Here is a 14,446-nt window from a genome sequence, read left to right on the forward strand (position 1 = left end):
TACAGTACCTGAGTGTTTGTGACAGAGAGCCTGAGGATGTGACGGTACAGTATGCATACTCAAACCTCAGGAGGACACACCAGCAGCTCGCCAGACACCGAGGCGCTATCAGCCATGATAAACCTCTGATGAGGAGTTGAGTTTCTCGTTATCTGATGAAGAGGAGGATGATGGGACACAGCAGCATCCACTGTCAACCACAAAGAGAAAGAGAGAGACCTGTTAGCAAACTCCAACTATACATGATTGACTTTCAAACCTCATCAGTGGGAACTCAAATTCTCTCATTAGGTGACGACACATGATCAAGAACAAACATCTTTAATTAAAACACTCTCTGGATGATCAGACTTGAGTGTCGTGAGAAAGACCGGAGGATAAACCCGTGTGTCCGTGTGAACCGGGAGAGATGTTGAACAGAGCTCAATTACAGCTCAGTCTAATGGGCTCTGATAAGAGATAAAGACCAACTTTAATGACTTCTGCATTAATGAGTGACGATATTAAAAGGGATTTGGCCTCGCTGTTGTTTTCAGGTCTTTTGTGGTTTGGTCTGACTCACTTTGAAATGTTAAGTAGCGTGAGAGAAGATTTTATGACATATAAAGCAGCTGAGAAATGCTGTGAAACACTAAAACCTTAAAATTAAAAAATTTTCTTTGTCATACATACAGAGTCAGATTAAACCCTGGGAAATGAATTAACTTTAAATAAGACAAACTTGTGGAAGTTTCTAGACTATATGTTTAGTATGCATGTGTATTTTTATTTTTATTATTCAGTGTTGTGTAGTGGCGCCCTCTTGTGTACAGAGACTGAAATCCATTCCTCTCATTAATAAAAGGCTCAAAGTAAAATATTTTTATCAAGAGTTATTAAAGTGGCACAAAAATGCAGATTTTTCATTGAGGAAAATTTGTTCAGTGTGTTTAATCTTTATCAGCACTTCATGTACAAAGGTGATAAACCTCTGGGAAATGCCAAAAATAAATGTTATCATGTGAATGGAACAGTTGTCTTATCAACTTAAACCCCTTCAAATACAATTCATGAAGTTTTGTGACCTACTTTAACTATAACTATCCTCATTCTTTTTAGTTTAGTTTAAAAAGTGAGCAACATGTGAAACACCATAAAATTGAATAGTTTATAAAACTTCACAAATGTATAATAAATTATTATTATTATTATACAGTAATTTTATTGTTTTTATTGTTTTTATACTTTAAACATGGTAGTATAGTAATTTGTTGGTTTTCCATTCACTGTCCTTCCTTCAACGTGATGCCCAGCTGGTGTCAACTAATCTACTTATCTGTGTGTATATATACATATATATTATGTTTTAATCCCCATAAAATTTAAATAATCATACACTGTACACTAGCTGCCAGTATCTTACTGTAGATTTTACATTTATGTTATTTACTGGCAACAGTTTGTTTAAAGTTAAATGAACATGAAACATTTTCAGTCTTTATCTTCTACAGTAAGTTACTGGCAACCAGCTGCATAATTACAGCAATTTTTTTACAGTGTATCTATTATATAATATATCCTTAATAGAATCAGCTATGTCTGGCTCTCTCCCAAGGGTTTTTTCCCCTCCTAGGACTTTTCCCACAGGGTTTTTTCTCCTAGGGGTTTTTTCAACCCCTTGGGAGTCAGCTAACTTAGCACCCTCTCATATATGTTACATTATTACTACGCTCGTTAGTATGGTTAATTTTAACCGCTCTGCTGCTTATGTTTTATGTTTTTCTGTTTTTTTCCTGCATCTATTAATGTAAAGCTGCTCTGAAACAATTAAACAATTGCAAAAAGCAATACACCTGAATTGAAAATTGAATTAAAAAATACTTTTATGATATGCTACTTGTGATATATAAACGGCATTTTGCTAAATATTTTAAAACTATTATTTATGTAGTATTTGTGTTATCATATTAATTAAGGGACTGTATGCAACATTAGTACTTTAAAAAAGCAAAAGGATAAAAACGGTGACCTTTACCATAACCAAAAGATATTTTTTTATATAATCTATAACTTTAAATTAAAAAGCACACACATCCATTTTTAAATCATGGACCTTTGATGTTAAAATTTCAATATAAGAAAAATATTTATAGACAACACACATAAAGCAAATATTATGTGAATCAGTTAGCATTTTTGTGATTTTCTGTTTTTTTACTGTATTATTATTATTATACAGCTATTTAATTTTTTATACTTTAAACAACTACATGGGACTTTGTTGGCTCAGAAATACTTGGTTGGTCAATGATATGCTATTTGTGATATATAAACAGTATTTTGCAAAGTATTTTATAACTACACTGTAAAAAATACTTTGATGCCTTAAGCTTTTTTGTTAAATCAACTCAGATTTACAAGTCATGTCAACAGAGATGAGTTGTCACAACTTATAAAATATAGTTATAACAACTCATCTCTAGTCAAGATAAATAATAGTAAGTTAAAATGACTTGTAAATCTGAGTTGATTCAAGGCAGCAAATTTGAAGGCAGCAAAGTTTTTTTACAGTGTACTATTCATGTAGTATTTGTGGTATCATATTAATTAAAAAAGAAAAGGTTACCTAAAGATATACACTTATAAAATCTATAACCTTATAGACTTTTTAATCATGGACATGATGTTAAAAGGAAAATATCAATATAAGAAAAATATTTATAGACAACACACATAAAGCAAATATTATGTAACCCATCTTTTGTTTTCCACATAAAATCATCTGTGAACATAAAGTGAAAATACAACCTTGATATCTTTAATATTGACAGAGTAAGATCATGTCAAAGATTGAAATCAACATGAAATCAAAATTTAATGCTCCAAATCTCATGCAATTTCCCATACAGGCTCACATATATATTAAATAAAAAGGTCTGCATGACAATTAATTGCAACTAATTGCCATAAAAAAGTTTTTGTTTACATCATGTATTTGTGTGTGTATAATAATTATGTATATATAAACACACACACACATACACATTTTTATATTTACTTTATATTATTTATAAATATGAATACTTAATATATATATATACATATTTTACTTTACATTATTCCTTACTCTTAATCAACTGAATTAAATTGTACAAAAACTTTATCTTTTTTTAAGAGTGCATAAGTGAAATATGCATTGAACTGAAACCTTTCATAACCTTGTGTCATACTGGACAAACAAACATGTAATGTGTCGACCTTGACTGCTGTGATATGTGTGTGAATTCACACACCTGTGAGGATCAAACATCTCGGTACGGCGCTGTGACGTCTGCACGAATATATAAAGATCAGATGAAGCGTACAGAATTCAGTGAATCCACTAGAAACATGCTGAGGTTCATGCTGTTGAGTGTGCTGGCTGCTCTGGGTAAGACTTCACTTTCTGATGAGAAAAAACAAGCATCATTTAGTTATCCAAGTTGGCAAATGCAGCCAATACGATATACACATTTAATAATGGCGTTCTTTGTGTGTTGAATGTGTGTTTTATCTTCAGCTTTGGCCGAGCCCAGATATATTGAGGATACCTACGAACAGAGGGTTGTGGGAGGAGAGGTGGCTAAACCCAACTCCTGGCCCTGGCAGGTACATCAGTCTGAATTTAAACTATACAAAAATACTCTAAAATGCCAACTAGGTTTCTAACTTATGATTGCATTAGTTTAAGGTGGTCAATATTATCACCTTTTGTACCTGGATCTTCTCTGATGTTTGTGTAACTAAACTCTCATTGTGTGTTATCAGATCTCTCTACAGTATCTGTCCGGTGGAAGTTACCATCACACCTGTGGTGGTACTTTGATCAGACAGAAATGGGTGATGACCGCTGCCCACTGCGTGGACACGTAATACACACATACACATACCTAAATCCTATATGGTTTTAAATAGGGCTGCATAACAACTAATCACAACTAACCGTTTGCAGAATAAAAGTTTTTGTTTACATCATAAATGTGTGTATTATATATAATAATTATTTATATATAAATACACACACATGCATTTTTGAATATTATTTTATATGATATATAAATATTTAAGATTTACAAATATTTTGTTTATATATGGATAACTATTATACAAAGTACATATATGATGTGACAAAAACTTTTATTCTACAACGATTAGTTGTTATGCAGCCCTAGCTTTAAAGGGGATATTTATCAGACTTTTTCAAGATGTAAAAAAATCTTCGGTGTCCCCAGACTGTGTATGTGAAGATTCAGCTCAAAATACCCCATAGATCATTTATTATGGCTTAAGGTTAAAATTGCCACTTTTAAGGTGTGTCCCTTTAAATGCAAATGAGGTGCTAAAGCAAACACTGATCACCATAATGGTGATTTGTTGGAATTAAAACAATTGTGGTGTAAAATATTTTTCTATTTCTTTCTCTCTCTGCACTAAATGCCAGTGCCGTGGTTGGATAGTGCAGATTAAGGCGCTGTATTATTATAATAAGATCCCCTTTCGACATCACATGGGGAGCGAAATCTGAATGAATGAATGGTTTATAAAAAGAGATTTAGTTTTCCTTTTTCACATTTTTTTAGGTTAATAAAAGCATTTGGGACCTGATTACAGCAGTTAAACAGAAAAAGTCAGATTTTATGATATGTCCCCTTTAACGCAAAAATGTTGGGTTGTGACAACTTGCCCCGCATTGTTACAAAATAGCATGTCATGTGTTTCCTGTGCAGACAGAGAACTTGGCGTGTTGTTCTGGGCGAACACAACCTCAACACACAGGAGGGTCGCGAGCAGTACATGACCGTCAGTCAGGTCTACATCCACCCCAACTGGAACAGCAACAGTGTGGCCTCTGGGTGAGTAACCATTACAACAAGCATCAGGTCAGCCATAAACGAGGGCTGCATCTGAAAGCTTAGGTAGCCGACTTGTTGCCTAGCTGTCTCATGAGGCAGTAACTTCGGCGGCAACTTTGGGAAACACATTCGGACAGCCTTCATAGGCAGCGTAAAATAATTCTGTTTAAAATATAAATTATTGTGATAACTAAGTGCATATTTGAAAACTACAATACTACTTTCTCGCTATAAATGCAATCAAGGTGTAAAAAGTTCAAATAAAACTTTATTTACACTAAATCTGTGCTCCAAATGCTTTCTTGGCCGCCATTTCATTTTTTCGAATTCGACCAGGCTCGACCAATTACATTTCCTGCACGCCCACGCATAAAATTGTGGGATAAAACAATAAAGGTATCTCAGGAGATAAACCTAACATTGGATTCGGACGTGCCTTGATGCCTTAGAACAGTGGTTCTCAAACTTTTTCCGCGTGCGGCCCCCCTTGTGTACGGTGCATTCCTCTGCGGCCCCCCCCAAAGAAAATTTATGAGAAAAAACTGTTCTAAAATTTAACATTTTAATTAAACAAAACATATTAAGTTATACAAAGTAGTGCTGTTGGTTAGTAGCCTTATTTTTTAGGTTTAATTACACAGAATTCATGATAGTTGAATGTATTTTATAAAATGTCTTAAAACTGGGGCCCCCCTGGCACCATCTCGTGGCCCCCAGTTTGAGAACCACTGCCTTAGAACAGCGAGATGGTGCCAGGGGGGCCCCAGTTTTATGGCATTTTATAAAATACATTAATTTTTCATAAATTTTGTGTAATTAAACTTAAAAAAATAAGGCTACTAACCAACAGCACTACTTTGTATACTTTAATATGTTTTGTCTAAATAAAATGTTATGTTTTAGAACAAAATTGTCATACATTTTCTTTGGGGGGGCCGCGAAGGAATGCACCGCACACAAGGGGGGCCGCACGCTGAAAAAGTTTGAGAACCACTGCCTTAGAATGCTGCCTCCGAATGCAACATTTTAGAGCTTTCGGACACAGCCGAGATTCACGCCTGTGTTTTTTACAGATATGACATCGCTCTCCTGCGTCTGACCAATGATGCCACCCTCAACTCATACGTTAAGCTGGCTTCTCTGCCCCCATCCGGACAAACTCTGCCCCACAACAACCCCTGTTACATCACCGGCTGGGGCCGCACATCGAGTACGTGACGTCATCACCTACACTAAAACGACTTTACAATAATTATTTACCATGAAATGTGCTGATTTCTCTTCTGTGTATGTACAGCTGGTGGTTCCCTCTCTGCTCAGCTCAAACAGGCCTATCTCCCCCTGGTGGATCATCAGACCTGTAGCAGCAGTGGCTGGTGGGGCAGCACTGTGAAGAACACCATGGTTTGTGCTGGAGGTGGAAGAGACTCTGGATGCAATGTAAGCACATCACACAACACCTGACAGGGGTATTTAAAGTGTATACGTTTATCCAAATACAAACATTATTTCATAATTTACTCACAATCATCGTATGTATATGACTTCCTTTCCTCAGTTGAACACAAACGAATTATATAAAACGTCACGATCTTATTGTGCTAATTAAAAGGCACACACATCCATTAATAATGTCATCAAAATGACTTTAGTGTGTTCATAAACGTTTTATAAAGCCAATAGATACGGTTGTGAGAGAAAACGATTCATATTTTAAGCTTATTTAGCGGTTGTTATGTCGCGTGTCCATAGCAACATGCAGATCAGCGAGCGGGATACGTTTAAATATGGCGGCACGTCGATGACGTATTTCATTGGTTCTCGCGTGTCTCGTGCCATATGCGTGTTTCGTCATAATAAGCCTAAACATTAAAATAAAATTTAATAAATTAAAATGAAGTGTAGTATTTACATTTTACTGCCTTCTAATAGTTAAAACCGTTACCAAAATTAACCACATTTGTTTTATTAAAGACGTAAATATATTTTTGGTGTATTGATTTCTATTAGCAAAACGATGTGTTTACTAAAGTAACCATGTTTTTTTAACTGTAGTAAAACATGGTTAATTTTCTTAAAGGCAATTACAGTGCTAACAAAATTGCAGTAGCTATTGGGAAACACCAACGAGAATAAGCATTACATAAATCATGTATACTGTATATAAAAATATATATATTAGGACTTTGCAAAGATTAATAGCGATTAATCACATTCAAAATAAAAGTTATTCGTTTTTACATAATATATGAGTGTGTGTACTGTGTGTAATTATTATGTTTAGACCATTTCAAAAAACGTAAACAACACTGGTCCAGACCCAGCTAACAGAAAAAAGTTCTAAGAACGTTCCCTGAAAGTTTTTAACGTTCCCAAAAACGTTCTGCCAACGTTAAAAGTGTCCAGTTTTCTTGACGTTCTAAGAACGTTTTTGTGTTGTCTCAACGTTAGAGGAATGTTACATTTTACCATTTTTAAACGTTATGACAATGTCATGTTTTAATGTTCACAGTCACACAATGTTTAAAACAACAACTGTTTATTATACTGACTTCTTTGATTGTTATGTAAATGATAGAGAAACATTGCATTTTATTATATTTATTTTTATATTTATATTATTTTATTATATTTATTATATATTATATATTTATTATATATTATATATCTATTATATGTAAGTTTAGATGTTGATGTTTTGTTTAATTTTAAGTCACCATTATTGTGATTAGTGTTCGTTTTAGTTGGGCTCTTGAGCCTTGTCCTTTGCTTGCTAGTTTTTTCACTGGTTGTGTTAACTTATTGTTAATACACCACATTTGTTATGAACATGGTAAGTTAGTAGTGTAATTCTGTGGTGTGGTGGTTGGTACATAATGGTAAAAAAACATTCCTAATTTATTTACTAATCAAAAGTTTATTTTCTGTCAAAAATGTAAATGAGATCCAGTGCTTTAACAGCAGTTTGTCATTAAAGAGTTTTAGAAACTTTGGACAAAAAATATCCGCTATTTAATTGGGACGTACAAACATCAAGAATCAGACTATGAATCTCAACCATGGTGACAATTAAATGAAAAACTTCATGCTGCAATGCATGCTGGGTATTAACAAATTACAAATCTCATTCAGGACTCCCAGCATGCACTGCAGCATGGATAAATAAAGATTTTTTTTCCAATTTTCTTTGTCACCATGGTTGAGATTCATAGTCTGATTCTTGATGTTTGTGCGTCCCAATTATACAGCAGATATTTTTTGTCCAAAGTTTCTTAAACTCCTTATTGACAAACTGCTCTGAAAGTGCTGGATCTCATTTACATTATTGACAGAAAATAAACTTTTGATTAGTAAATTAATTAGGAATGATTTTTTACCATTTCGTACCAACCACCACACCACAGAATTACACTACTAACTTAACATGTTCATAACAAATGTGGTGTATTAACAAAAAGTTAACACAACCAGGGAAAAAACTAGCAAGCGAAGGACAAGGCTCAAGAGCCCAACTAAAACAAACACTAATCACAATAATGGTGACTTAAAATGAAACAAAACATCAACATCTAAACTTATATATAATAGATATATAATATATAATAAATATATAATATATAATAAATATAATAAAATAATATAAATATAAAAAATAAATATAATAAAATGCAATGTTTCTCTATCATTTACATAACAATCAAAGAAGTCAGTATAATAAACAGTTGTTGTTTTAAACATTGTGTGACTGTGAACATTAAAACATGACATTGTCATAACGTTTAAAAATGGTAAAATGTAACATTCCTCTAACGTTGAGACAACACAAAAACGTTCTTAGAACGTCAAGAAAACTGGACACTTTTAACGTTGGCAGAACGTTTTTGGGAACGTTAAAAACTTTCAGGGAACGTTCTTAGAACTTTTTTCTGTTAGCTGGGGAAGCACTTCCTGTTTCAGTTTTTTAACACTAGATAAACATTGGGATGAAATACTTCCAACAGAACACATAGAACTGAATCAAAAAGTTATACAAACATCTTAAAGATAATGATATATCTGAAATGAATAAAAAACAGTCACAAACTGAAACAGTAAGTGTTTCTGGACCAGTATTGTTTACATCTTTTGAAATTGTTTACATCTTTTGAAATGGTTTAACCACACACACACATATATTAATTTCATTTTTTTATATATATACATTTCATATATATATATATATATATATATATATATATATATATATATATATATATATATATATATATATATATATATATATATATATATATATAATTAGACAACACATTAGGTAATCATTTAAAAAATACAGTGTTTATTTTGTTTCTTGAAAAAGAGTGAATTTGGACAAGCTTTCGGAAGGACAGTGACTATATAATATACATTAATAAATATAAAAATGTAAATACACATGTATATATTTCTTGTGATTATGATTAAAAATGTCACAATGTGAAATGATCCTAAAAACAGGTGTTAGGTTTATATTACGTTTTATTTGGTGTGAAATGTGAACTGGAAATGTTTCTTTGTTTGTATGTCTGTATAACACATTTTTTGTTTGTTTAATTTTGTTGTTGTGTTTATTTTTTTAGGGCGACTCTGGTGGTCCTCTGAACTGTCAGGTTAATGGAGCTTATTACGTCCACGGTGTGACCAGCTTTGTCTCCTCATTGGGCTGTAACACCAACCAGAAACCAACAGTCTTCACTCGTGTGTCTGCTTACATCAGCTGGATTCAGGGTGTAAGTCTTCATCATCATCATCATCATCAAACTATAATCATACATGATCAAAACTCGCACAAATAATACACAACATGTCTGCAATACTCTTCTAAGTATGTTTCCTGTTTTCATTTCAGATCATTGGATAAATTGGATGATGTCAAAGACATACATCCTGCATTATACCCACAATTCCCTACTGCCTCATTTATGAGATGAAACACAATAAACTTTGCTGTACATCTTATCTTCAGCTGGTTTTGAGTCGTTTTTGATATTGTGTCCATAACGCAGTATAATCATGAAAATACGTTTAGTGAGTTATTGTAATTGGAAATACATTTTAGTAGATATCTCACGCTAGAGAGTATAACAGAAAACATTTTGAAATGTTCATCATTTTAAAAAATAATATAAAGACAAAGATTCAAAGCAGAAACATCAGCTTGGTTGTTCTTTCTTTACTATAAGGCACTTTTTGTATGAGTCACTTCAGATTTGATCGGGGAACAGATTTATACACAACATTTATAAAAGAAAATTATTAACAAGAATAAAATAAACTTACAGAATAAAACGTGTCACACAGACTGAAACATCATAATGGCTAAACTACTATCAACACTGCGTCGCAAACCGCATACTTCCATACTATATAGTAGGCGAAAAGCACTACTTCTCGTACTTTTTGCCTACTATATAGTATGGAAGTAGGCGGTTTGGGATGCAGCGCAAGACAAATGTTAGCTAACACAACATGAAAAGTTACTATAATTAAAACCCCTGTAATATTAAGTTAAAGGGGTCATATTATGAGATTTTTTTAAGATGTAAGTTAAATCTTTGGTGTCCCAAGAGTGTGAAGGTGAGGATTTAACTGAAAATACCCCACAGATAATTAATTACAGCATGTTAAAATTGCAAATTTGTAGGTCTGAGCAAAAGTGAGCCGTTTTGGGGTGTTTCCTTTAAAATGCAAATGAGCAGATGAAGTCCAAACACTGATCACAATGATGGTGATTTGTTGTAATTGAAACTCAATTGTGCTGTCATGTTCTTCTTTTCTCCCTCTTACTCTCTGAAATAAATAGCAGTGCTGTGGTTGGATAGTGCAGATAAAGGGGGCGGTATTATTATAATTCGCCATGCTACCTACCTCACAAAACAGGCGAAATCTGAACGACCTAATTTTTCACATGCTTGCAGTAAATGGCTTACCCAAACAAAGTTACTGGGTTGATCTTTATCACATTTTCTAGGTTGATAGAAGCACTGGGGACCCAATTATAGCACTTAAATATGAAAAAAGTCTATGACCCCTTTAATACGTATAGAAAATGACACATTTTAACCCAAGAAATATCATCTTTCAGGAATTATATATCTGCAACTGTGCAATGTTATGACATCTTGGAAAAATAAAATGTTGCCCATTGTATAATGCCAGTGCTTCATGCAGATCCAGTCTAAATGCGCCAACAAAACAATTTTAGTCAAAAGTCTGCAAGCAAATATTTTCTTTATTGGCTTGGTAAATGCCGTGCCATGAAAATATTGGACAAAAACACACACTGGGTAAAAATTACCCAATCCTGGGTTAAAAATGTCCCAATGTTGGGTCGTTGTTATGCATGGGTTATAATAATCCAGCAGTTAGGTTAATTTAAATACAGTGCTGTGTTTTGTCCAATATTTGCACAACATGGGTCAAAAATAACCCAGCCATTTTTTAAATGTATACCAATTATGCTATTGAGGATCTATTAGATGATCATCAGTCGCCAGCTAATAATTTACAGAATCTCCACTCAACAGAGACATCACATCGGCCAACGGTTCATGCCCTCTCACCCATGCTGAAACACAGAAATTAAAGAGAGAAAGTTGTGAGTTGATCTGGAGATTAAAACTGACAAAACTAATGTTAACTAATTACCATCAACATGCATTTAGACATTTTTTACATAAATGGTTTCATGCATTTGTTCTTATCAAATCAACCGAAGTCACATTACTGTGTCAAATATGGAATGTGATAGCATTAGACTTAGTCTACATACCTGTGACATTAACACTGAACTGAGACCATGATGCTCCTTTACTACTGATGATCTTCAGTTCATAAAGTCCTGAGTGATCGGTTGTGATGTTTGTGATGGTGAGATCTCCAGTCCGGTTGTTTATTCTCAGTCTGTTTCTAAATCTTCCATCATCTCCATCGTATGTAGAAATCTTGTTTTTCTTTCTATTGATTTCAGCTATGATCTCTTGATCTCTGAATCTCCACTTGATCACATCATCGCTCTTAAGTTTAGTAAGATAAGTGTATAGGGTGACTGAATATCCCTCCATCACTGTCTTCTCTTTAAATGTCACAACAGCACATTGAAAAGAAAAACATATAATGTTTATATATACCATTTTATGCCACCTTCTCTTTTAAATTAAAACATATTGCCAATCAAAAAGTACATGTAGTTGTACACTGTAAAAAAAATCCGTAGTTTTTACGGAGAAATACTGGCAGCTGTGGTTACCAGAACAATTCTGTAAAAAATACATCTTAAAACCGTAAAAACAACACCACCACAGTTAGATGCATTACAGCGAACTTTTGTAAATTTTACAAATCTTACCTGTATACAGAATTTCTTTGATTAATTAACTGTTTAGAAACTCTTATTTTTTAATGGTAAAATGCAGATGTGATTGCCAGACAACCACCGTAAAAATATATGAACATGTAAACAACTTTTTGTATTTCATTAAAGGGGACATATTATGAGATTTTTTTTAAGATGTAAACTAAGTCTAAAATAGGTCTGAGCAAAAGTGTGCCGTTTTGGGTGTGTCATTTAAAATGCAAATGAGCGGATGAAGTGCAACCACTGATCACAATGATGGTGGTTTGTTGCAATTGAAACTCAATTGTGCTGTGAATTATTTTATTTCTCTCTTTCTCTCCATCCTAAATGGTTGTGCTGTGGTTGGATAGTGCAGATAAAGGGGGCGGTATTACCTTATTCTGACATCACAATAAGGGCCAAATTACAATGACCTATTTTTTCACATTCTTGCAGAAAATGGTTTACCAAAACTAACTTATTGGGTTGATCTTTTTAACATTTTCTAGGTTGATAGAAGCACTGGGGACACAATTATAGCACTTAAACATGGAAAAAGTCAGATTTTCATAATATGTCCCCTTTAACTAATATAATTTCATTCATTTCTTAAAATATGTAGAAAACCACTATAGTCCAGGTGATGCAGACAGCTGCACAAAGAAACAAATTTTGTTGTGAAATTATTACAAATTGTTTTCTAAATATTTACCAACAATTTAAAAAGAGACAGTGGACATACACAAAGATTGTATCATACAAACAAATACAAAACAACATCAGGGTAAGTTATTAAATCACTCAGTGTCTACATGACTCCATTTTACAGAGTTAAAAAGTGACACTTAAATAATGACATGATGAATGAACATTAATGATGAAATAGAGAGCAGTCAAAACACAAGTACAACTGAACTACAGACAAAATCTTAGATGAACATTAACTGTATAAATATAACATATAAACACATTCAATCGCTCAAGATCTCACCAGAGGAGAATTAAACACAAACACCATTAACATCTACACTTATTACAAACCAGTTTGACTTTATTTGGTTTGTTTGAAGTCACCATTATGGAGATCATTGTTTTCTTAAATGGGGCACTTGGCTCGTAGGTCTTTGGGTTAAGCTTTCTCTGACTGTTAGAATAATGTGTCAATACACGTAAGCTATGGTCTAAGAAGCTGAAGTAAATTAAATCAGGTGATGCTGGTAGATTTTTAGTGATGGTCTAGTCATCTTAAAGTTTACCAAGCAGGTGTTCTCATAAAATCTCTAACTGTGAACATCAAGTTTTTTCTGTACCCCATACAAATATTTTCTTGTGGGACAATGTTACAGAGTGCCAATGGATTTAAATAATTAGACTTATAAACAGTAAAAATAATGTCAGACGATTCTGTGACTAAACAAAGTTAGTCTAGACTTCAAGAATCAGCATACAAATCACATCAACGGTGACCCAAAACATGAAAGCTGCATGCCGCAATGCATGCTGGGTATTACCATAGTACAAAGTTATCTAGCATGCATTGCACTTAATCTGAATTAGTTTTTTGATGGTCACCACTATTGAGCTTTGTAGGTTGAATCTTGATATGAATATGAAGTGTCAAACAACCTCTTTAACCAGTCCCATAACCATTACAAAACTCTTTTTAGCCCAACAGCTATATTTGCAGAAGACCACAAACACCAGACATTAAACCAATTTCTCTCTTACTATAACTACCAGTCAATCACAACTTTCATGTGGATAAATCAAACCACTTAACAGTAAAGAAGTGTTGGAGACTTGTTTTTACAACCCCTTTCATCATCAATAAGTGCTCTGTGTCACCCACTAACACAATTGACAATAAGAAAAAGGAAATAAGTAACCATTGAGGCTCAAGACCCCAACTAAAACAACCACTGATCACCGTAATGGTGACTTCAAACAACATTTTTGATAAATCATCATCTAACCCTCTGTTAATTCTCAATAAGAGATTATGTAATTGTATGACTGAAATAAGTCAAACTGGTTTGTAATAAGTGTAGATGTTAATGGTCTCCTGTGGGGAGATCTTGTCTCATTTTGTCTGTAGTTCAGTTGTACTTGTGTTTTGACTGCACTCTATTTCATCATTAATGTTCATTCATCATGTCAGTATTTAAGTGTCACTTTTTAACTCTGTAAAATGGACTCGAGCGAT

General features: G+C 33.5%; 3 protein-coding genes across 4 annotated transcripts in view; 1 reads left to right on the forward strand and 2 right to left on the reverse strand.

The window, feature by feature from the left end:
- LOC141348951 (acid-sensing ion channel 1-like) overlaps positions 1–3,425 on the reverse strand; it is a 206,190-nt gene extending 202,765 nt beyond the window's left edge. Inside the window, exons 1-2 of the mRNA XM_073865243.1 lie at positions 3,273–3,425; positions 66–190 (exon numbers count right to left, since the gene is read on the reverse strand). The gene's annotated coding sequence lies outside the window, so the exon portion shown is untranslated. The remainder of the gene's footprint in view (positions 1–65; positions 191–3,272) is intronic.
- On the forward strand, positions 3,263–9,866 carry LOC129452897 (elastase-1). The gene is made up of 8 exons (XM_055216982.2): positions 3,263–3,409; positions 3,539–3,627; positions 3,787–3,887; positions 4,746–4,871; positions 5,945–6,081; positions 6,169–6,311; positions 9,488–9,637; positions 9,757–9,866. The coding sequence occupies exons 1-8, from the start codon at positions 3,334–3,336 to the stop codon at positions 9,766–9,768; spliced, it is 834 nt and encodes a 277-aa protein (XP_055072957.2). The 5' UTR covers positions 3,263–3,333; the 3' UTR covers positions 9,769–9,866.
- Positions 9,867–10,935: 1,069 nt separating this feature from the next.
- LOC141362946 (uncharacterized) overlaps positions 10,936–14,446 on the reverse strand; it is a 34,208-nt gene continuing 30,697 nt past the window's right edge. For both annotated transcript variants that reach the window (XM_073865249.1, XM_073865248.1), the window contains 2 exons: positions 11,680–11,982; positions 10,936–11,475 (listed from right to left, as the gene is read on the reverse strand). In XM_073865249.1, coding sequence (XP_073721350.1) covers positions 11,405–11,475; positions 11,680–11,982 — 374 coding nt within the window. In that variant the 3' untranslated portion in view covers positions 10,936–11,404. The remainder of the gene's footprint in view (positions 11,476–11,679; positions 11,983–14,446) is intronic.

The sequence above is a fragment of the Misgurnus anguillicaudatus genome, unplaced genomic scaffold, assembly GCF_027580225.2.
Source record: "Misgurnus anguillicaudatus unplaced genomic scaffold, ASM2758022v2 HiC_scaffold_31, whole genome shotgun sequence".
Lineage (NCBI taxonomy): Eukaryota > Metazoa > Chordata > Actinopteri > Cypriniformes > Cobitidae > Misgurnus > Misgurnus anguillicaudatus.